General features: G+C 44.0%; 2 protein-coding genes across 2 annotated transcripts; both read right to left on the reverse strand.

Moving 5' to 3' along the window:
- Positions 1 to 518: 518 nt before the first annotated feature.
- Positions 519 to 4,128, reverse strand: LOC141619336 (Holliday junction resolvase MOC1, chloroplastic-like). The gene is made up of 6 exons (XM_074436361.1): positions 3,677 to 4,128; positions 2,564 to 2,669; positions 1,821 to 1,873; positions 1,549 to 1,680; positions 1,324 to 1,396; positions 519 to 872 (listed from the first exon to the last, which is right to left on the reverse strand). The coding sequence occupies exons 1-6, from the start codon at positions 4,091 to 4,093 to the stop codon at positions 736 to 738; spliced, it is 918 nt and encodes a 305-aa protein (XP_074292462.1). The 5' UTR covers positions 4,094 to 4,128; the 3' UTR covers positions 519 to 735.
- Positions 4,129 to 6,203: 2,075 nt separating this feature from the next.
- LOC141619341 (uncharacterized) lies at positions 6,204 to 7,850 on the reverse strand. Its single transcript, XM_074436365.1, has 3 exons — positions 7,291 to 7,850; positions 7,072 to 7,153; positions 6,204 to 6,838 (listed from the first exon to the last, which is right to left on the reverse strand). Exons 1-3 carry the CDS (start codon positions 7,833 to 7,835, stop codon positions 6,299 to 6,301), a joined length of 1,167 nt encoding a protein of 388 aa, XP_074292466.1. The 5' UTR covers positions 7,836 to 7,850; the 3' UTR covers positions 6,204 to 6,298.
- Between the last annotated feature and the right edge of the window lie 15,139 nt (positions 7,851 to 22,989).

Here is a 22,989-nt window from a genome sequence, read left to right on the forward strand (position 1 = left end):
GATTGTATACAAGAATTGTGAAAACTTTTGCATGTTTAAACTTGTAGCTTTTAAGCCCAATAAGGTGAACAACTGTCTTGCCCATTATTCTTGAATGACCCACATATGTTGCTGATAGAGTTAGCTAGCTGTGTAACTTTTCAATATGACCGTGCAGAGACCTTTTTGACCCGAATTGCCCCAACTAGGCCCAATTTCTGTTAAACCCGGAAATGGCCTGACCCAAAGAGATCTCGCCGGAACCCAGCCAATTGACCCGATTGCCAGGTCTAGGTGGCACCGTCTACAAGACAGCACCATGGGGGTGAATGGGTGATGTCGAGATACAAAAAGAGTAAGAACCTAGATGCAACGCCCGTGTACAAGATGAGTGGTGGACAATTAAGCTCTCAAACTATGCAACGGACAGAAAACATCGAAACAGGTCGACCATGCTGCACAGTAGATGCCTAAATTAGCATCCAACCCTTGAATTTACTATTTAGGTACCTCATTATGAAAATTGGGTCCAGATTCCAGAATTATATCCACCCGTCGTCACTTCATAACATGGAAAAAATGGAAAGTTTACAAGGCCATATAGGTACTCGGAATGAGTTTTACAGGTTACAAGTCGAAAAACAAACCCAACTGCGTTGAATTAGATAAATGTTCGTTTAATGGATCATTTCAGGAATGACGATGTTAGCAGAACTAATACCTAAATTGAACAATTTTACAGTTTTACTCACATCGTCAGTGATCCATCTCGGTCTCATTGATCTCTACTACAGATGTGGTCTCACAACCTTGCTGATCAAGCTTCAATACCATATCTGTCTTAATCTTATGCCCATTTCCATATGCTGCAATGAGTAGTGCCTCTGCTCGACCTTGGATATGCAAACAATTTGCGTCAGCATGTTTTTTTTTTTTTTTTTTTTTTAATTGGCTTCAGTGAAGCTACTACCGTCGGCGTCTCCATTAAAGTCGGGTACTTGGCAAATAACACAACCTACCAACCCCAACCCATAAACATGTGATAGGCGGTTGAAGTTAGGGCCGAGTGTGGCAGCTCCGGCGCCGCTGGTGGTAGTGATGCAGGTGTCAGAGGCAGTGGTCGGTGTTGACGGTGGATATAGCCATATAGGGGTTGAAGTGGTGGTGATGGTAGGCAGTAGGGTAAGGGAATGGCAAACGCTTGGTGTGGCGTGGACGCGTGGTGTGGGGGAATCAATTTCAAAGGGTAATGACATAATTGCCTGACAATTACGTAGTAAAATGAGAATAACAAATAATATCTTCGACATATAAGAAACAAAGATTAAAAGATAGCATTTGTACCATGGTCCTTTTTTCTTTTCAGCATAGTGCTCAAACTGGGGAATAGCTGTGTTGCGAGCTCCCTGCTCTCGTCCTACCAAAGTAGATATTCCGTACAACATTTAGTGAAGAGTAACAAAATGATCAGACATAGGGTAAAGTTGCACGATGAAGATCTTAGCAAGGCTTGTATTTTAGTACACTGTAATTATTATTTTTATTATGACTTGACATAAAACGGCTTACCTTACTGGTTCGGCCTCTAGCAAGTTCAAGCTCTCTTTTCCACACATTCGACGGCACTGGAACAACAGAAAATCCAGATGCAACCAAGATGCCAATCCATAAACCATACCCAAATCCTCCACTCCACCAACCCTAAATCTTACAATACATGCATAATAAGACCAGAATCAGTATCACACTTTTACGAAATCACTTTGAATTAATGATTTAATGATGCTACCAAAATAAAAATACGTGGCGGTCAAAGAAGCTATCACTTAGCTAACAATTACCTGCTTTCCATCCTGGGGGAACGGAGTGGACTGTTCGAGATATGCAACTGTACCTGTCAGAAAGACATGTTTAGAAAACTGCAGCAATGCCAGTAGGATCAAAGCCCAAGCATTAAATCGTACAACGTCAACTAGGTTAGAACTCAAGTTAGCAATTTTGATGCTGGCAGTAGGATCAAAGCTCCAACCTAACTGTACCTAACAATTATGGTGGCGTGCTTCGAACTTACGTTATGAGTGCGACCACTCAACGATATTAGATAATCACTTACATTATTTCCCCACACAAAAAAGACTTACAAATGACAAGAAAGACACATAAAAACCGTCTACTCATAATAGCATCTCACTATCTCAGTAATTATGCTTGCAAAGTCCCGAGAAACTCTGAAAGGTGAAACTAAAAGATCATTGACAGATTATTTATTCCTCAGAAAGAATTGTAGCAGGGATGCATAGCGAGGACCAGTAATCAATCTATATGCATTTATATACTCAGTACAAAATATGCGAAACCTAAGAACAAAACAGTCTTCAAAGTGGAAAAGATGTGAAACAAGGCAACCCTCGAGTAACATTGAACATTTCACGTAGCCACGAAAAAAAGAAAAAACTCATCATAGCAATTTCCAAATTGAAAGAACAATGTTCTACTCCTATCTTTTAGCAAAAGGTCACAGAAAAGAACAGTGAACACATGAGAATTATCTGAAAATCTCAAGCTATAGTAAGTGAACTGGTACCTGTAGGAGCATCAAAACTCTGCACCAACTGTACTATAGACCTCGCATCTAACCGTTTACGAAGTCGACTCCCAACTGCAACTTGCACAATTGGGGAATCAAAAACCTGAGAAAATAGATATTTCAACAACAATGCTGTAACTGTACTGAATAAAGCATGGACAAGGCCAACCAGAGTAATTAAGTCGCAATTCATGCTTCTGGAGCCCAAGAATATGCAAGATAAAATTACAAGGTCCACAATGCTGTAGGAGGTAAACACGAGCAAATTTATTCCGCAACTCCAACAACCCAATAATTCAAATGTATCAATGGTAACATGTTTCACATACTACACACCTGCCTGCTTCTTACATTCTAGCTTCCCAGGTCCCATCGACTGATTCTCGCATAATACACCGGAGAAAGATTGCTTAGAAAGGCTCCTAAAATCCTAACATAACACTCTGCAACATTTTAACTCAATGAGCCCCATCCACTCTAAGCGAAACCCGACAGACAAAGACACGCGCAGACAGCTACAACAACAACATTACCCTATCCACTCTAAGCGAAACCCGACAGACAAAGACGCACACAGACAGGTACAACAACATTACCCCAGTGCCTCAATGTTTCCCGCAAATGATTTATTAACCAAATAATAATGTGACTAATCCAAATTCAGCACCAGTTAATCAAGTAACGCAGCTATCAAGCAAGCAACTTTAGCAAATTATACTCAAACAACATCATCATCATCACAGCCTTAACCCCAAAATGGTTGCGACATGAATCATCCTTTAAAACCGCTAACAAAATGACCCAAAATACAACCAAATCAATGCAATTAATTGATAAACAAACAAAATCAAGCATAACAACAGAAACCCACTTGAAAAATCACCCAAATAATCACAAAGATAACAACTTTATGATACCTCAGCAGAAACAATGCCAATTACTTGAAAACCCCTAATTCTTCAATAAAGCGGCTTTTTTAAGGGATTTGTTTCTTCTTTTAAACCAATATGGTTAACTATTTTCCATAGTATTAGCGTAAAACCGTCTTACAAGCGACTAATTAATCGAAAAACTAACAAAATAATAAAAAAGATAACAACTTTATGATACCTCAGCAGAAATAATCCCAGAAACATCAGATTTTAACAAAGCTAATGCACCAGAAACATCAGGATCAATACCAATTACCCATTTTAATCCAACATTATCTCCATCATCTTCATCTTTGTTGTTTTTCAACCCGTTATTTGAAAGGGAAAACAACCATTTTTCCTTGATTATCTGGATTTTTTCTTTAGTATTAGTACTGGGTTTTCCATTTGGTAATTGAATTACATCACTAGGGTTTTCTAATTGCTTGGAAATAGAGCAAAAACTGGGAAATTTGGGGAAATTTAGGGGTTTAGAGAAGAGGGTTTTGGGTTTAAGATGGTGTTTAATGGAGATTGAAAGAAGAGGGTTAATTATCATTAAATTTGGTGATGAAATTAGCTTGTTTTGGTGAGGTAAGAGAAGATTACATTCCATTGGGGAGACACAGATGAAAACATTTCGAAGGGAATAGACTATAGAGGTGGACAGGTGGCCACCGGCCGGAATCGAGTCAGGCGATCCATTCGGGCCGACCCGGGGGCAAGTCAGTAACTCAGTACTGGGCACACATTACTCGATTTGACGCAGGGGAGGGGGGACGCCGGGACGGTGCTTGACCCCGACTAGGCCCGGTGGGGGGATGGACGGTGTGGAATTGACCATTTATTTAAAAAAAAAAAGGTTTTTGGACGGGTTGGAGTTGAACCAAGTCGGGAAACTTCGACCGTAACCCGGCTCAGGATAGGGTCGGGTGAAGGTTAATTGTGTGAATTGTGATTTTGACTATTTGTTTTTTTCTTTTCTTTTTTTCTTGTCACAATCTATCTCACACGACCACCAATAAATATTGTTTGTAGCGTATCATGATACATTTTGCATGGTTTGAAGCCCTAATTATAATTACCTCTTAGAGTTTGATAACTATTATCACAATGGCTAATTATAATTGTTATAGAAATGGACTGGAAAGTTTTGAGATGTTTGGATAAATGGTGTAATCAGTTTCACGTATATATCTGATTTTTCGCAGTGCTGTAATTTGTGCCACATGACATTACTCCATGAGTTTGATAGATAAATCATCTCAACCAAAACTTGAAAGTGATGGTTGAGGCTCAACAATTATATTTATTTCTATTAAGCCCCCTCACTCGAGTGCCCATTGGGCTCGTAGAGTGGTTAGTGCACAGGCCCCCTCATACCATGTGCTGAATTTCCACGCTGCCAGGATTTGAACCCGTGACCGTTGGTCATTCTGGCTCTGATACCATGATAGATTAACCATCTCAACCAAAACCTTAAGGGGATGGTTGAGGCCTAACAATTATATTTATTCCTATTAGAGGTCGCTCAATAATGTACGCGACTCTCTCAAAGGCCTCATCGAGGGTTCAGACATCGTAAATACAGCCCACGGCGAAGGATACGTAATCTTTTCTTCCATGGGAAATACAGGTATTCCCATATATGAAGCTATCTTGACACTGGAAGGTGTTATAGATGAACCATAACAGCCCATCATAGTCACTCTTCCTGTAATATGTACAGTATATATGCTTCATTGCTTTGTAAGTTTATCTATTAATGTTAATTTATGCAGTTAGTCACCCTAAAATCAGCCAAGATCCTCTCCATTTCCTAAAAAGAAATGGAGAGGCCATTTCCTATCAACGGACCGGATTGCATCTTGTTAATATCGAACGGTTCCTGATTTATGCAAGAAAATAAAGGTTTAATAGGGTGTAGAGGGGAAAATATTATTAAATGGGTTTGTGAGAGGAAATGGAGAGAAAGAAATGGAGAGGATCTTAATTGCCCTAAAATGGGTTAAATATCATCCTATTTGAGCATATAAGACAAAATCTTATGCTTTTTTATATGTATATTTTCTGTTTTTGTCCTATTTTTACGACTTAACCCCAACTTAAACTAGAATTTGTGTAATTTATGATGGTAAGAGTGCGACCTTACCAAGTCAATGTGGTTTGTATTTCACTTGTTTAAAAATAACATACGGTAATATATTACCTGTATGATCTTACCGTAATACGGAGTATAAAACTCTACTTTAGGAATCCGCAGAAGTTCCCTTCAATAGAGAAAAAAAAAACTCTTAATTAAAATTTATGATTTTTTTCGATATTTTATTTATTTTATGACATTACTAGGTTGCCCTATTGATAAAACCACCAAAATCAACAAAAATAACATAAACCCACTCAAAAATTAACCAAGTAATAAAAATTTTTAGACAACCAGATCATCAGAAATATCAGGATCAACACCTATCCCATCTCCAACTTAGACTAAGTAAACAGACGGGCAATCGGGTCGATCGGGTCTGGGGTCAAAGTCATTCTAGTGATGGGCCGGTCAAGTCAGGTTATTTCATGTTCTGGTCAATTTAGCGTGTTATCAAATTATTTGTTTCGGGATAAGACCTTTATATAGTGTACAACTACTTTAATTAGAACACATTTATAACCACCATTAAATAGGTAGCCAACATACAAGTAAGTATATAACGGTTTTAAACAAGAATAACTGAAATACGAAGCACGATTTATTATTGACGGAAATAGAAAGAGCTGATAATTTGAAAAAGCGAATGTAAAGAGCGGATAATGGTGAGGAATCGGACTAAGCGACAGCCACCAGAGTGGTTGGAGCGCCCTTGTAAGCAAGTTGACGAGCCAAAAGAGCTCCATCAGGCATAGGAGCAGCATAAACTGGATGATTTGGAAGAAGAGCCATTTTTGGATCACTGTCTTTGACCTTAACGGCACCTCCAGTGTGCTTCCCTCCCGACTCAAAGATCTTGCCAACAATGTACCCGGCCAGAAACCCGAGTGCAATCCCAATTCCGATGCCAGTAACAAACGCGGCCAAGCCCACAAAAGCAGCAGTGACTGCGGTGGCTGCCACCCCAACTGCAGTAACCAGATAAGTTGCTGCTGCTGCCCCTGCAATTTCTCCTATGTATCCGCCTACCCAACCCGCACCAAATTCTGCACCCTCCGTCACTATTGTCTGCAGCTTATGTTCCGATGAGTAGATGTCCCACACCGACATGGCTAGTGTGAATATTAGTAGCCCCTTTCCAATTGTATTGGCCACCCTGTACGCCGTGTTTTCCAAGAATGTTCCTCTACCTGATGATTTGATGATTTCATCGTACACCTTCACATTGTTTTCTCCATGGTTAGTTAATTCTAGAAGTAAAATGATTCACTCACCGTTTTTGTTTTAACAATTTAAATATGATAGAATTATATATTTATTACTACGTATATGAAATTAAACAAATATTCCTCAATTTTAGATATCAGAGTAGTTTTTATTTAGGCGGGAAAATATTGGAGGTCTCTTATTCTTTTAGTATAAGGGGAATGGGGATCGAGAATTCCAGATACCTCTATCTTTTGTTCATCTTCCAACTGTTCGAATGGCTTGTCGAATTCAAATCCTTTCTCTCTCACAAGTTTCTTCTGATACCTGTAAATCAAAGAATAGTTAAAAAAAAACAATTACGTATTTGATTTAAAAAGTCGAATTGACTGAGACACCTAAAAATGAAAAATGACAACAAATGATCGAGACAGAGGAGTACTCCTTCCTTAATTAAGTCTTACTTGACAACAAGGTCTTCAAAGGAGTAGCCAGATAACTTGACAACCTTGGAGAAACTCCGAGAAGAAGGGTCGGCTTTCTTAATGATAGACTTATACATGGCTTCCTTAAATACAGACAACTCCTCAATAAGATCTTTTGCTTTCAGCTCAATCTCCCACGGCTCGAGTGAAGCATGTCTAAGCTCATTGAGCCGGGGAATGAGTGAATCAGCATGTCCGCGAACTTTGGTTAAGAAATCATGCCTCAGATGCACGTTCGCGACAGTCTGCATCCCGAAACCCACAGCCATTTCGAGATAAGACAGGTATTTCTGGACCACCTCCTCGACTGAGACATCATTAGTAGCAGCCTTGGTGGTCACACCTTTGTCGTCTAGGAGCGCCACTGCCTTATCGTGCGTCTCCCTGCTGCATCGCAGGTAGTCGCTGCGGTCCCTTTCGGAATTGAACCGAATGCTCTTAATGCGATCCTCCTCCTGCCTTTGAATCAGTCCTGCCAGTGTCCGCAGCTTTTCCTTTGACAACTCTACTCCTCTTTCACCCATTTTTCCTTTTCTTTTCTTTTTTTTATGGCCCTTGATTGTGAATGTGTTTTCTACACTTCACTGCCCGACAATCAAAGCCTCAGCGGTCAAGTATTTATCCGCGGCGGGTTGTGTTAAATATATTCGTAAAATCGGATTTTATCACCATTTTTTTTTTTCTTATTTAAGCTCTAAACCTACGTAGCTCATCTAGTAAACGTAAAAATATACTCCATTTAACACATAAATATTAGAATTTTTTGGTTAATGAGTGTTAATTAGCAAAATAATTAGATAATAAGGGTTGACTTGAAACTATTTGGATCTATAGTGTCCACGTCATCACTTTTTATTTTTTTTCCAATTTTTATATGAAACCGCTAAGAAACTTAGCGGCTTTATAAAATGTCATCGTCCAAATATTTGTATCTGTTTTATTTAAAAAATAAAAATAAAAATAAAAATAATTGAAGAGCAAGCCGCTGAGAACTTCAGCGGTTTTACAAAGTTTCCAACAATTTTCAACCAACTTCTTCCAAGCTACCCTATAAAATGACCGTACTGATATGATAAGCCGCTAAGATTCCTAGCGGTTTTGCTTCTTATATATAAAAAAAACTAAGTGAAGCCGCTAAGTTTCTTAGCGGTTTCATATAAAAACTAGTGTAACTCCCGTGCTATAGCACGGTTTTTCTAGATGGAAATGTAAGAAAAATTAACAATTGAACAATTAAAAAACATATTTATTGAAAAGATAATTTTATGATACTTATTTCCTAATTTAGGTAGATGTTTTTTGGAGGGAAAATTAAGAGAATTTTTATTCTCTTAGTAGTAGGGGGATTGGAAAAAAATAAAAAGTGATGACGTGGACACTATAGACCCAAATAGTTTCAAATCAACACTTTTTACCTAATTATTTTGCTCATTAATGCTAATTAACCAAAAAATTCTAAATATTAGCCATTATAAGTTATTGTGTAAATATAATAAGGAGATTATGTGTCAGACCATAAAGGTAGTGGAACACATATAAGATACAAGTAATGGTGTGTACTTTCATACCTTATAGCTTTGTATGTCGAGATTCTTTAAATTAGTTTTGGCGAAGTTTACCATGAATCGTACGGAACGGGGTAAATAAGACACCGGATATTTGATCCAGATTTCAAAACCGGATCAGATATCCAGTTTTAAAATTATGAATTTATGAGATTCAGATCCTGTCCGAATAATTCGGATATCCAGAAATCCGGAATCTGAAAAACTGGATATCCAGATTTCAGAAACCAGATACAATCCGATTCTATAATGCATAATAGAGTCCGCCTCAATTTAGTTTTGTCTGTCTTGTAAAGATAATTTAGTCCATTCGTGCCATAATTTACAAGTCTTAAAACTGAAAAGTTTACATGATAATAGAACTAATTTACAATAGCTTAAAATAGAACTAAAAAAACATACAACATATTATTAAGCAAATGAAATCATATTTTGAGTTAAAAGCAACTAATTTTTTTGGGGAAAGTAATTATAAAATTGACTGAAAATACATCAATAAAGATTATAAAATTAGAGAAAGAAATTACTGCATAAAGTGACGAATAATGATGACTGATGACCTGGAGAATGACGAGATGAGAATGAAAAAGACGATAAAGATTAATAGATCAGAGAGGCGTAATGAGAATTAGGGTTTAGATCTGTTAGTTTGTGTCTACTGGCTTGCATAATGTACATTATTGTTGTTATTATTTGACAATGTGTGTCGTGGTTTGTTTTTAAGTTTCCTCTTATTTTAAGTTTTTTTTTTTAAAAATTTGGGTCGGATTCGGATATCCGGATTTCAATTTTTCTCAATCCACACCCGATCCGATTTAATCGGAAAAAATCGGATCGAATATCCAATTTAAATATACATATATTCGGATTTCGGAGCGGATTCGGATAAAAAATTCGTATCGGATTTTTTTGCTCAGCCCTAACATTCAAGGTCTGTTTGGATAGGAGGATTTGGAGGGAAATAGAGGGGAGGGAAAGGAATGGATGATAAATCCTTTGTTTGGTTAGCAAAATGGAGGTGGAAGGATTTTGAGAGGAGAGAAAATGAATCCCTGCACTTTCCCTCTCCAAGCCAAATTATTTCCTCTCCAACAAAGGCAAGATTTGGAGGGAAAATGACCTCCTTCATTCTCCCTCCCCTTCCCTTCCATCCCTTTCTCTTCCCTAATTCTCCCTTCCCTCCCTTTCTCTCCACTATTGTTATCCAAACACACCCTCAGAGTGTGTTTAATAGTAAAAGTGAAGGGAAAGGGAAGGGAGGGGGAAGGGAAAGTTGGAAAAGGGAATGAGGTGTTAGTGTTTGGATACAATTTACCTCCAAATCTTGCCTATTGTGAAAAACTTTGATTAAGCTTGAAGGATGAAAATTGGATTCCTCCAAATCTATATCCTTTCATTTCCCTCCACCTCCATTTGCTATCCAAACAAGAGATTTTAAATCCCCTACTCAACCTCCATTTCTTTTCTTCCAAATCTCACAATCCAAACACACTCTTATGAAATTATACCATATGTTCCGGGTGTAATTCCAGAGCAGTTATTTGTTACCACCCGTGCTTGTAGAATGTCGTCTTTGGTTGACTTCTCCTTTCGGTCTCCTGAAACAGTGGACAAACTGAGGGCTCGGCTTTGGACCGAGCGAACTCACTCCGACGCTCAAGTCAATAACTTAGAGAGGCAAGTTGTGATTACTTGGCGAAGTATGTATTGTAGAGAGATAAGGGAGATATTACCAGATGAATAGTGATTCTTAGGTTAAATTTTGGATCCTTTCCTCAATGATAGTTGAGGAGTATTTATAGACTTTCACCTTTTGTCACGTAGTGGCCAAGTGGCTAGCAGGTGGAAAGACTGATCTACCCTCGGCCGAGGGACCAATGGCAGGTCGGCGGGCCCTGTCGACTCGCCGCCGAGGGGTCTTGGATATGAGTTCGCGGATGTGAGACCCGGCTGGCTGGTTGCCCCGGCCGGGACCCAAGAGACAGCCGACTGTGCCTCGCTTGTTAGGGCCGTCTAAGCCGTTGACTTGCTGTGGATATCTTTGACCTTGCTCAATATGTTGACTTGGTCAGCGGGTGCAGAATATGCCCCATCAATTTGCCCCCAGCGTAGTCTATGCCGTGGTATGGGCTCCGATGTATGTTGAGCGTATATTCTGCGTGAGAATTTTTTTTTGCCCCGGCTTCTTCTACCCCGGCGTGGCTCTGCTTAGGCCGTACCATATCCCCCCTCCACATGGATGTGTGATGGACATCCGATGTGGAAAAGAAAGTGGTGCTGGCCGAGACCGAGGTTGTGAGCGCCGTGTGCTTTTGATTGCCCCCAGCCGGTGCTGACAAGCTTGGTTGATCATGTGGCCGGCGGATAGCAGGTACTTAGGAGTTTGTTGAGGAAGGTGAATGGGCAGAGAGATTTGAAGGGGCGTGTTGAAGACGCTTGGTCACTGTTGCATTGATTGACGTTCAACTGTTGCAACGATTGACATTCCGCGGTTGCATGTCCGACACGTGTCTGCTCGCTGATTGGCTGACGTTTCATGGGCTGTGCCCTGATTGGTCCTTCTTCATGGGCTTTTCCCTATAAATAGGGCAGTTAATCCCTGAAATTGGGCACCAATTTCATTCTCTCAAAAAATTTTCTTCTTTCTAGCCTTCTTTGACGAAACTTATCTCTAGCTTTCAGACTTGTTACTCCGGCGTAGCATTTTTCTTCAAGGTAAACAATCAAAATTTTAATTTTTCTCATTAAGTTTTCGTTGTGAATCATGTCTTCTGCTGATGCCGGTCCTAGTAACCGTGCGCCGGGGGGTTCCCCGCCGCGTCTTGATGAGGAGGAGATGCTAGATGCCATCCCCATAAGGTCCTGGGGGCCCTGGTCTCGTCTCCGAAGTCGATCCAAAAGCTTTGGAGGATTGGGAGGACGATGATGATGATGACGACGACGGTGGTGATCTTTGGTGAGGATCTTTGAAAGGGCTCATCCCGATGAGGGGAGGCAAAGATGCGTTATGGATCACGGCGAGGCTGTAAGGTCCGCCTGGACCGTGTCTGGACCCATAAGTTCGCCAGTTATTCCGGCGAGACATTTTTCGAGGGCCATTTCTACTTTGGCAGGGGGTACAAAATTGTTATCCCTGAGGAGGGCCAGGCCATCTGTTGTCCTCCACCGGGTTGCACCGGCGTATACATCCGACACTTGGAGTACGGGCTCCGATTTCCGCTAAATGATTACGTCATGGCTATCATTAGAGCCATGAACGTCGCCGTGGCCCACCGCACCCGTTGGCTATTAGGACCATAGTCGGCTTTGTCTGGGCTAGGTCTTTTCAAGGGGAGGTCCCAACGGTTAATTTATTCCGTCGGCTTCACCACCTTCGGCCGTCGTTTCCCGGTCGTGTCGGATGGTACAGCGTGCAAGTGGAGCCGGGTTACATCTCCGTTGACAAGCTTTCCTCCTGCAAGGACTGGAAAGATCGGTGGATGTACGTTGAGGTGCCGGATGACTATCCGCTGCCCGGTCCTTCCAAAGACCAAGTTAATTTGCGGTGCGAGACTGAGGCGGAGCATGACAGATGGGTCAAACGGAAAAAGCTTAAGATGGACGCCGACAAGGTCCCCCCTTAATGAGGATGAGAGGCTGGCGATGAGGCTCTTTGAGACGGACAAGAGTGGGGTGTCGAAAAGATGGATTCCCCCGACGCAGATCATCCTTCAAGATGAGCTGCTCTGCCATGTCGGCCTCATACCGGCCCTAGCGCAGGGTGAGTGGGGTCGGCGTGAGGCCCATCTCTGCTCTCAATGTTTTCTGTTTCTTGAATTTTGACTTATTTCTTCTACTCAAACCTTGCTTTGTTTTCTTTGCAGACCACTTTGGACCGGACCTGTCTGAGGATACCCTCCGGAGAATGGGGTTGCACAAGGATAAGACCGTTGCTGATTTGCACCCTAAGGCTCTGGCTCGTGACCGCAGGACGTCGCCGAATGATCTCATGGATCAGCAGCTGAAAGGCCTGAATGTGGAGGCGGCCCAGGCGAAGGTTGCTAGTAACATGCCGCCCCGGACGCGGAAAACAAAATCTTCGGCGGCGACGGCGTCGACATCCGTTCCACCTCCCATCCCTTCAGTCCAGAAGGGGGCGGTAGAGATCGTTGATATCACCAACGGGGAGGACTCTGATGCGAAGGGGTCTCCCCTTGTCCTTAAGAGAAAGAGGTCTACCCCCCTGCTGCGCCGTTGCCATTGCCGCTACCGAGGGCGGCAAGGAAATGTGCCCCCGACCAAGAAGTCCAAACCTGGCACCGATCTATCCTATGGCTCGACTTAGCCGGTTCATTGGGCGTTCTGGTGACGGGGGTCTCGATACGTCCATGTATACTAACACGGATGTTTTAATTGATTTTTGTAGATCGCCGGCAGCCCGCCGTTCTAATCGTGCGGCAATTGGAGAAGCGACTGAGAAGGCGGGTGATAGAAATGTCACCGTCGATTCCCTCGCTCCAGAAGGTTTCCCCACCGAGCTTGTGGCGGAGGGGATGAGAATAGGCAAGAGGCTGGCGAAATGGACTCAACTAGCCGGCTCCCACATTATGGAGCAAGAGAAGACCATGGTCAAGCCGCCCACGCCTCGAGCGGCTAAGGCCGGAACTCGACGCGCGAACAAGGAGGCTAAGAGGGCCAAGGCCGAGGTGAAGAGGCAGTCCGTCCGAGAGAAAACTCAGGGAGGACGCTGAAAAGGAAGTCCTTGCTGAGAGAGCCAAGGCCGAGGCTGCGGTGGCTGAAGCTGCTAAGCTGCGGGAGATGCGTGACCTCGTTCAGAAGCACGCCGACCTTTACCTTACGCAGAGGAATGAATTTAGGAGCTTGTTCCAGGCCCAGGGGAAGGTGGTCCGGAACAGGGATGCTATCATCGCCCAAAGGGAGGAGGACATTGAGAGACTCCAAACCGTTCTTCTCCCTAACATGTGCGCCCAATACCGGGACCTGGCCGAAGAAGCTGCCAGGGAAGTGATTGAGGAGCTCTTCCCTCTTGATAGCTCATTTCCGTGGGACAGATTTGACGAGCTGTTTGACGACAAGCTCGAAGCTAAGGAGGAAGCCGCGAAGGAAAAGGCCAAGGAGGAGGTAAGGGTGAAGAAGGAGGAAGAGGCGGCCGCGGAGAAGGCGGCCCTTGCTGAGGAGGCTAGGGCGGCCAAGGAGGAAGCCGAGAGGATGAAGGCGGGCGGAGGTCGCCGAGGCCGTGGTCGCCGAGAGGCCGAGACCGCCGAGACAGCCTTCACGGGTCGCCCATTAAGGACGATGCCGCTAACGGCGCGATGGCAAGCAAGAAGGCATAGGGAGACGGGCGGTCGTAACCAGGCTCACCCGACGTCTCGGATAGCTTTAGCTGTTCGGGGGCCAATTATTAAGCTTTTCCTCCCTGCCATCTTTTGGCGCTTAAATGATATGTCTGTAACCTTTTGCCTTTTTTTCTTGTATTTTGTACAACTTTGGTAGGTTGTGTTTTGGCTTATCCTTATGGGGACGGCCGTCGTCTGTATTTTCCTCACTTTGTAACCCGTTATCATTTTTAATAAGAGTTTGCTTATTTTGCCTCTGGCTTGGCCGAGGTCTTTTCTTGTCTTCGTCTGAGTTGTCTTCTTACGTTATTAATTGAGCGCTTCTTTTGTTTCTACCTCGGTTTGGCCGAGGCAGTTAGAATGCGTATCTCAACTGTGTTTAACGTTCCTGAGGCATGCTGATCGCTTTTGCGAGTATCAGTAGACGCTGGTAGTGGCTGCCGTGGCGTCTACCTTTTGGAGTGACCGCCGTGGCGTCTACCTCTTGGAGTGACTGCTGCGGCGTCTACCTCTTAGGGTGACTGCCGTAGCGTCTACTTCTTGGGGTGACTGCGACGGCGCCTGCTTCTTGATAGTGACTATGGGGGGAAATGAACACTTTGATGGAAAACTTGGGACCATTCTTCATTAGAAATAACATGCGTCGGGGTGCCCACAGTTGTCTCGGGCACCTCCGCCGCTATACAAAATTTTTCCGAGATTGTCCGTCCCAATGGTTTATCAAAGGCGCACCCTCCATGTCTGTCATCCGGTGTGTCTTGAGAGAGCGTCGGACCTGGGAGTGTACTGTATCTGGAAGGACTTTAATTTGGCGGTGTCGGCTTTTATCCTTTCCAGGTATCTTCCCATCCCATCGTCTCGAGCCTCATACTCTCCCCTGATTCGGTTGGCCACCAATAGTGAGCATGTTTTTACCACGACGTGCTCCGCCCCGGCAGCCCTAGCTAACTCGACTCCCTTTATCACCGCCTCGCAATCGGACCCGTTGTTTGAGGCCGAGAGGGTAAATTTCAAGGCGTGCTTAGACACGTTCCCGTTTGGGCTGGTGATAAGGACGCCAGCTCCTGAGCTGTTCGCCGTAGGGGGCCCGTCAGTAGTCATTTCCCATATGCCGGGATGCGGCTCTTCTTGGTCGGTCGGGGTTCCTCCAACCATGCCGACGTTGGTATTCATCGGGTCTTCCTCCGCCGCTGCATGGATGGGCTCTTCCCCTTCTCTCGATCGCTTTGCCACTTTGAGGGATTGCATGTTGCACCCCGGCGGATATCTGGGTGTTGACCACCTCGTCCTTCTCGTTCTTGGAGACGAGCTTATGCGCTTCCCCCCGGTCCGAGACATACATCAGTGTCAGGGCCCGGATGGACATTACTGCGTCGGCCTCGCTCAGAGTGACTCGGCCTATGAGAATGTTGTAGGCGGACGAGCCGTCGATGACCACGAACTCAGCTAGGATATTCTTGGCCGCATCTCCTTCGCCGAACATCATCGGCAGTCTGATTGACCCCAGGGGTACCAGGCCGGCCCCGGAGAAACTGTACAGCGGATTGGTGTAGGGGCTCAGGTCTTCAATCTTCAGGCCGAGCCCCTGAAAGCACTCCCTGAACATGATGTTCGTGTAGGCGCCTGTGTCAATCAGGCACCTCTTGACAAGGTGGTTGGATATGTCCAAGTGGACTACAAGTGGGTCGCTGTGAGGGGCGATGACTCCCTCGTAGTCCTTCTTCCCAATGGTTATATCGGGGATGTTGGAAGCGGTGGCCGCTGTTTTGGGCACAAAGTTGATGGCCTGATACAGCTCGTTCAGGTGCCGCTTGTGCCCATGAGCGGACCCGCCGTTCTCGTTGCCCCCGATGACAACATTGATTACTCCTATCCGTTCGAAGACGGATTTTTTGTTGGAGCCGCTGGCATCAGTCTTTTGGCTCTTGGCGACATATTTGTCGAGGCTCCCCTTCCGGATCAGCTCTTCGATGGCATTCTTCAGATGCCGGCAGTTGTCAGTGAGGTGACCGGTGTGGCCGTGGTACTCGCGATCTGGCTCGTGTCACCGTCTCCCTTCGGCTTGGGGGCCTTTCCCACTCGGCCCTCGCCCTTGCTCGGGCGAAGACCTCGGCGGCGCAGATACAACTGTGGGGGTGTGATCATTGTACCGCCTTTGGTGGTACGTTCCCGAACTCCCCCCGGCGCCCGCCGAGCTCTGCTTCCTGGCGGACCTGTCAGACCGTGACCTATTATTGTCATGGCGTCTTTCGTCCGAGTTGTCCTCCCGGCGGCTTTTTCTTTCTGAGTGCTCGGCCTCGCTGGGGCCTATCCAGGTTTTGTGGTAGTCCTCCACTTTTATGGCTTGATCGGCCATCTTCCTGGCGGACTCCAGGTTCAGGCCGCCGCACTTGATGAGCTCATTTTTTAGGTCCCCTCTTGGGAGGCCTTTCATCAGCGCGAAGGCCGCCAGTTCGCTGTTCAGCTCACGAATCTGCTGAACCTTGGCGTCGAACCTCTTCACATAACTCCGGAGAGACTCGCCTCCCTCTTGTTTGATAGTCAGGAGGTCCGACGTCTCGACGGCCCTCCTCTTGTTGCAAGAAAACTGGGCTAGGAAAGTGTCCTTTAGGTCGGCGTAACAGTATACCGACCCGTCGGGCAGCCCCTTGTACCAATTTTGCGCCATCCCATGCAGTGTCGTTGGGAAGACTCGGCACCAAACCTCATCGGGTTGCTCCCATACCGACATGTGGGACTCGTAAGCCTCAACGTGGTCGGTTGGGTCGCCTTCTCCTTTGTATGCTATGGGTGGCAACTTCAGCTTAGTCGGCACCGGGGTCTCTAGGACGTAGGTGCTGAGGGGCTGTCTGACCACGTGTCGAACGACACGCGGCGATCGACTCCTCGCACCCCTAGTCCGGCTCCTCTCCCCGTGGCGGGAAGGGCTTCTTCTCCGACTCTGGTGAGTCGGACTTCTTCCCCGACTCTGGTGAGTCGGGCTTTTCCCCGACGGTAAGTCGGGCTTCTTCTCCGACTCGGATAAGTCGGACTTCTTTCACTCCTGGGGAATGCCTCGTCGACGCCGCGGCGACGCCCGTCCTCCCGTGAGTGCGGGAAGGACTTAGGTCCGCCACTAGCGCTCCGGGCTCCCCGGCGTCTTGACAGGCCGCTTCTTCCAAAGGCTCGTTTAAGTCTCTTGGAGTCACATTATGGGCCCTGGTCTCCTGGACGGGTTCCGCCGCTCTTGTCGGTGTGACAGTGTGAGCCGGCGTACTACTAATTAGTTCCAGGAGCAGCTTCAGTTTTGCTGCTTCGACCACATGTCCCATGATGGTGACCTGGTCGGCGGGTAGCGGCGTATCTGGTATTATTGGCATCCCGTACTCCGGCTGAATTACTAGGCCGGTGGAGGGCTGCGCAACACCAGAATTGTGGACGGTATCATCTTGGCAGAATTCGGTTTCGTCAGTTACGAATACCTCTTGTTGTTTCGACATCTTTTTAGCTTTTTGGGTGGGTTTTTTTTTTTTTTTTTTTTTTTTTTTTTTTTGGGAATGAATGTGACTAGCTTCTAGTATCTTTCCCCACAGACGGCGCCAATTGTTCCGGGTGTAATTCCAGAGCAGTTATTTTTTTTGGGAATGAAAGTGAAGGGAAAGGGAAGGGAGGGGGAAGGGAAAGTTGGAAAAGGGAATGAGGTGTTAGTGTTTGGATACAATTTACCTCCAAATCTTGCCTATTGTGAAGAAACTTTGATTAAGCTTGAAGGATGAAAATTGGATTCCTCCAAATCTCTATCCTTTCATTTCCCTCCACCTCCATTTGCTATCCAAACAAGAGATTTTAAATCCCCTACTCAACCTCCATTTCTTTTCTTCCAAATCTCACAATCCAAACACACTCTTATGAAATTATACCATATGTTCCGGGTGTAATTCCAGAGCAGTTATTTGTTACCACCCGTGCTTGTAGAATGTCGTCTTCGGTTGACTTCTCCTTTCGGTCTCCTGAAACAGTGGACAAACTGAGGGCTCGGCTTTGGACCGAGCGAACTCACTCCGACGCTCAAGTCAATAACTTAGAGAGGCAAGTTGTGATTACTTGGCGAAGTATGTATTGTAGAGAGATAAGGGAGATATTACCAGATGAATAGTGATTCTTAGGTTAAATTCTGGATCCTTTCCTCAATGATAGTTGAGGAGTATTTATAGACTTTCACCTTTTGTCACGTAGTGGCCAAGTGGCCAAGTGGCTAGCAGGTGGAAAGACTGATCTACCCTCGGCCGAGGGACCAATGGCAGGCCGGCGGGCCCTGTCGACTCGCCGCCGAGGGGTCTTGGATATGAGTTCGCGGATGTGAGACCCGGCTGGCTGGTTGCCCTGGCCGGGACCCAAGAGACAGGCCGACAGGCCTCGTCGGTTAGGCTGTCTAAGCCGTTGACTTGCTGTGGTGATGCGAACCAAGTTAATGACTCGAATTTGGTTAACGGGCTGGACGAGCTGGTTGTGAACAGTCACGGTGATAGTCTGATTATGGCTCGTGGTTTTCAGCCTTTAAGCTTCAATTATCCTTCCTTTGCGAATTTGCTAAGTATGGACTAAGGGGGGCTGATTTGTGGCACGTTTACCAAGAGGAGAGGACGGTCCAATTTCACGTTTTTAGCTTTACATTTCAGATTATGTTTTACAAATAAAATGTTAGCTTAATTTATGGTTGTCTAAGTTCATTGAACTAGGAGTTTTAATGATTGTAATTAAGTGAAGAGTGAATGACTAACTCTTCACTTTGCTAGCTCTTGCACGGCTCATTTGGAGGGCTATATAATGCCTTCATTTGCTTGAATAAAATATCTAAGAAATTTCAGAAAACTTGTGTTTACAAAACCGTTTCTTGCGTAGAAACAAAACTGGTTTTAGTTAGAACGCGATTCTAATTAGAATTCTCGAGTTGTTGATCAATAGGTCTTGATCTCACTCACCTTGATCAAGTAATAGGTCTTGCTTGTTCAAACACTATCCCTTTTATTCACAAAAATCAGAACGGGTCGTACCTAGTACGTTCGGTTCGCCAAAAACAGTCCGTCATTTTAATAGTTCTTGTTTTCTTAATCAAACAATTCAGTGTCTGCGATACCTAGTACGAACAGTCCTCGATCGTCCAAAACGTCCTTAAATCCATTTGCTCAATTCGCATCATTTGTGGTATCGAGCTTGGCTCTTGATCCTTGTTTAACTATGTCGATCGATTTCAACAGTCCAGAATTCATTCATCAATTACGGGAAGCCTTGAAACATGCTCGTGAAACTGATGAGCGTTGGCAACCTAGGAGAGGAGAACGAATTGTTGACGCATTCAAGGCAAGTGATCTCCCTGAATTCGTTGGAGGGGCTGATCCCGAGGCATATTTGGAGTGGGAACGGAAAATCGATCGTTTATTCGATTTTAAAGAGTTGGATGATGATAAGAGGTGTAGGTTTGCAATTCTGAAATTGAGCAAGGGAGCATCGCTGTGGTATGAGGCGATGAAGGCTAAAAGGGTCCGAGAAGGCAAGGAGAAAATTGATTCTTGGGTGTCCCTAAAACGCAAACTACGGAAAAGGTATGTACCATCGACTCATAGGCTGTCTACTTATCGCAAAATCGCTGATTTTAGACAAGGCAAATTGAGTGTTAGCGAGTATTTAGATGAATTTCAGAATCTTGCTATTATGGGTGAATTAGAGGAAATGGAGGAACAAAAAATTGCTCGATTTTTGCGTGGTTTAAATTATAACATTGCTAGCACGGTTGAGTTATATCAATATTCTGATTTTGATACCTTGTGTAGTCTTTGTTTGAAATTTGAATCCCAAGGGAAAACTAAGTATGGGAGTGGGTCGAATTCAGAATCGAGTGAGCCAAAATCATGGTCTAAACCCGAGTCTAAATTTGTTGGTACTCCTAATAACCAGGCCGTGTCTAATACTTCGATTGGTAGTCCTAAAAACACCGCTGGTCAGTCCTCTAAAACCCCGGGAAAAGAGACTAGTTTGGCTAAGGTTCGATGCTTTAAGTGTCAAGGATTCGGTCATTACCAAAGTGCGTGTCCTAATCAACGAGTTGTGACCTTAATAGAAGCCTTAGAGTGTCGGGATGAATTGTTGGCCGAGGAGAAACAAATGGATGAATTTCTGATTTCTAATGATAATGAGGAAGGGGAAGAAGAAGTAGAGAGTTATGAGGCACCTAATGTCAATACTAGTTTGGTTTTGCGAACTTTGAAAGTTGATTCTAAACCAATTGAGTCGGGACAGCGAAACCAACTGTTTCAAACTAATTGTAAGGTGAATGATAGATGGGTGAGTCTAATTATCGATGGAGGGAGTTGTACTAACGTTGCCTCTACTGAAATGGTGTCTAAATTGGGTCTTAAGACCACAAAACATCCCCATCCTTATGCGTTGCATTGGCTAGATAACGGTAGTAGTGTCAAAGTTACGAAACAGGCCCGTGTGAACTTAACTATGGGTTCGTATGTTGATGAGATTTTGTGTGATGTTATGCCCATGGATGCTTGTCATATCTTGTTGGGTCGACTTTGGCAATTTGATCGAGATGTATTGCATCGGGGAAGGTGTAATGAGTATGAATTAAGGTATAAGGGGAAACGAATTGTGCTCAAGCCTCTATCACCTCAAAACAGCCGTGTTGCTGCTACTAACACGGTTCCCAAGGCTGGTATGTCGTTGTTGATTAGAGAACGGGATGTGGAACGTGCTATTGATGGTGATGAGCGAGATTTCTTACTTGTTGCTAAAGAAAATTCGAGTTCTAATATTGTTTTGCAGGAGCATGGCCGAATTGATAAACTCCTTACGGAGTTTAGTGATGTATTACCCGATGATTTGCAGATTGGTTTGCCTCCTCTTCGGGGCGTTGAACATCAAATTGACCTTATTCAAGGCTCATCTCTCCCGAATAAGGCTGCCTATCATTGTAATCCCGAAGAAACAAAGGAACTCCGAAAGCAAAAGGATGAAATGGTACCTAAAGACGCCGCATCAAAGTGGAAAGCAATGTCGAAACTCCATGAGCAAGACCGGGCCAAAGTTGAAACCGTGCATGCTGCCTATCAACACAAGTCCAACAAAAAAAAGAAGCGGAGGGTGTTCGGGATTGGAGACTTGGTTTGGGTACAGTTTAGGAAAGAAAGATTCCCGAGCAAACGCAAGAATAAGCTCATGCCTAGGATCGAGGGTCCTTACAAAATCGTGGGTCGAGTCAACAACAATGCTTACAAGGTTGAACTTCCCGGTGATTATGGTGTTCACGCCACTTTTAATGTTGGTGATCTCTCTCCTTACTTGGATGACGATGACCTAGCTGAATTGAGGTCAATTCCTTTTCAAGGGGGAGGGGATGATGCGAACCAAGTTAATGACTCGAATTTGGTTAACGGGCTGGACGAGCTGGTTGTGAACAGTCACGGTGATAGTCTGATTATGGCTCGTGGTTTTCAGCCTTTAAGCTTCAATTATCCTTCCTTTGCGAATTTGCTAAGTATGGACTAAGGGGGGCTGATTTGTGGCACGTTTACCAAGAGGAGAGGACGGTCCAATTTCACGTTTTTAGCTTTACATTTCAGATTATGTTTTACAAATAAAATGTTAGCTTAATTTATGGTTGTCTAAGTTCATTGAACTAGGAGTTTTAATGATTGTAATTAAGTGAAGAGTGAATGACTAACTCTTCACTTTGCTAGCTCTTGCACGACTCATTTGGAGGGCTATATAATGCCTTCATTTGCTTGAATAAAATATCTAAGAAATTTCAGAAAACTTGTGTTTACAAAACCGTTTCTTGCGTAGAAACAAAACTGGTTTTAGTTAGAACGCGATTCTAATTAGAATTCTCGAGTTGTTGATCAATAGGTCTTGATCTCACTCACCTTGATCAAGTAATAGGTCTTGCTTGTTCAAACACTATCCCTTTTATTCACAAAAATCAGAACGGGTCGTACCTAGTACGTTCGGTTCGCCAAAAACAGTCCGTCATTTTAATAGTTCTTGTTTTCTTAATCAAACAATTCCAGGTCTGCGCATACCTAGTACGAACAGTCCTCAGTACTGTCCAAAACGTCCTTAAATCCGCTGCTCAATTCGCATCATGTGGATATCTTTGACCTTGCTCAATATGTTGACTTGGTCAGCGGGTGCAGAATATGCCCCATCACCATACAAAGTTATTTCAAAACTCTAGAGGATCCGATCCTAAGTCCTAACCTGTTTCGGTACTTTTTAAGTGTTTTATTCTCTCGATCCGAGTCAATCGCCATTATTTTGTATGTGGTACCCAACTTTTTAAGTTTGTGCACATGATACCGTTGAGATTATATTTTCAAACAGGACATACCATTTTTGTCGTTCTTAAAATTTTCAATTGAGGATAAATCATAGATTAGAACTCGGAATAGGGCAATCTTTTTTTAAAAAAATTAAATTACCTCTTCGAGATCTGTAATTTGATAAAAAGAAAATAGGTCATTCGGAAATTTAAGATAGACGTTATGGTTGATTTGAATTTTTCGTAAAAAAAAATTCTAAAAAACGTTAATCGACAATTTTTCTCCCAAATCGTACATTACGATGAGATAATCATTTTAGAACAAAAATTGGTAAATTCTTAATTCCAATCTAGGCGTTATGCTCAGTTCAAATTGTTGTGGTTGTTTTACTGTATGGATTCAACTACCGTATTGTGACTATGGTGTGGCAGCGTGTTGGTAGTGTTGGTGTCGATTGTAGAGCCATTGTCG

Source organism: Silene latifolia, chromosome X, assembly GCF_048544455.1.
Source record: "Silene latifolia isolate original U9 population chromosome X, ASM4854445v1, whole genome shotgun sequence".
NCBI classification, from domain to species: Eukaryota; Viridiplantae; Streptophyta; class Magnoliopsida; order Caryophyllales; family Caryophyllaceae; genus Silene; species Silene latifolia.

Excerpts from the sequence above, each read along its gene's own strand:
- LOC141619336 (XM_074436361.1), bottom strand. The coding sequence starts at position 4,093 with ATGGAATGTAATCTTCTCTTACCTCACCAAAACAAGCTAATTTCATCA. Across the intron at positions 1,874-2,563 it reads GAGTTTTGATGCTCCTACAG|GTACAGTTGCATATCTCGAA; the intron begins GTACCAGTTCAC and ends TCTTTCTGACAG. Across the intron at positions 1,681-1,820 it reads TCCCCCAGGATGGAAAGCAG|GGTTGGTGGAGTGGAGGATT; the intron begins GTAATTGTTAGC and ends TGTAAGATTTAG.
- LOC141619341 (XM_074436365.1), bottom strand. The coding sequence starts at position 7,835 with ATGGGTGAAAGAGGAGTAGAGTTGTCAAAGGAAAAGCTGCGGACACTG. Across the intron at positions 7,154-7,290 it reads TTTGAAGACCTTGTTGTCAA|GTATCAGAAGAAACTTGTGA; the intron begins GTAAGACTTAAT and ends TTTGATTTACAG. Across the intron at positions 6,839-7,071 it reads AAGATGAACAAAAGATAGAG|GTGTACGATGAAATCATCAA; the intron begins GTATCTGGAATT and ends AACAATGTGAAG.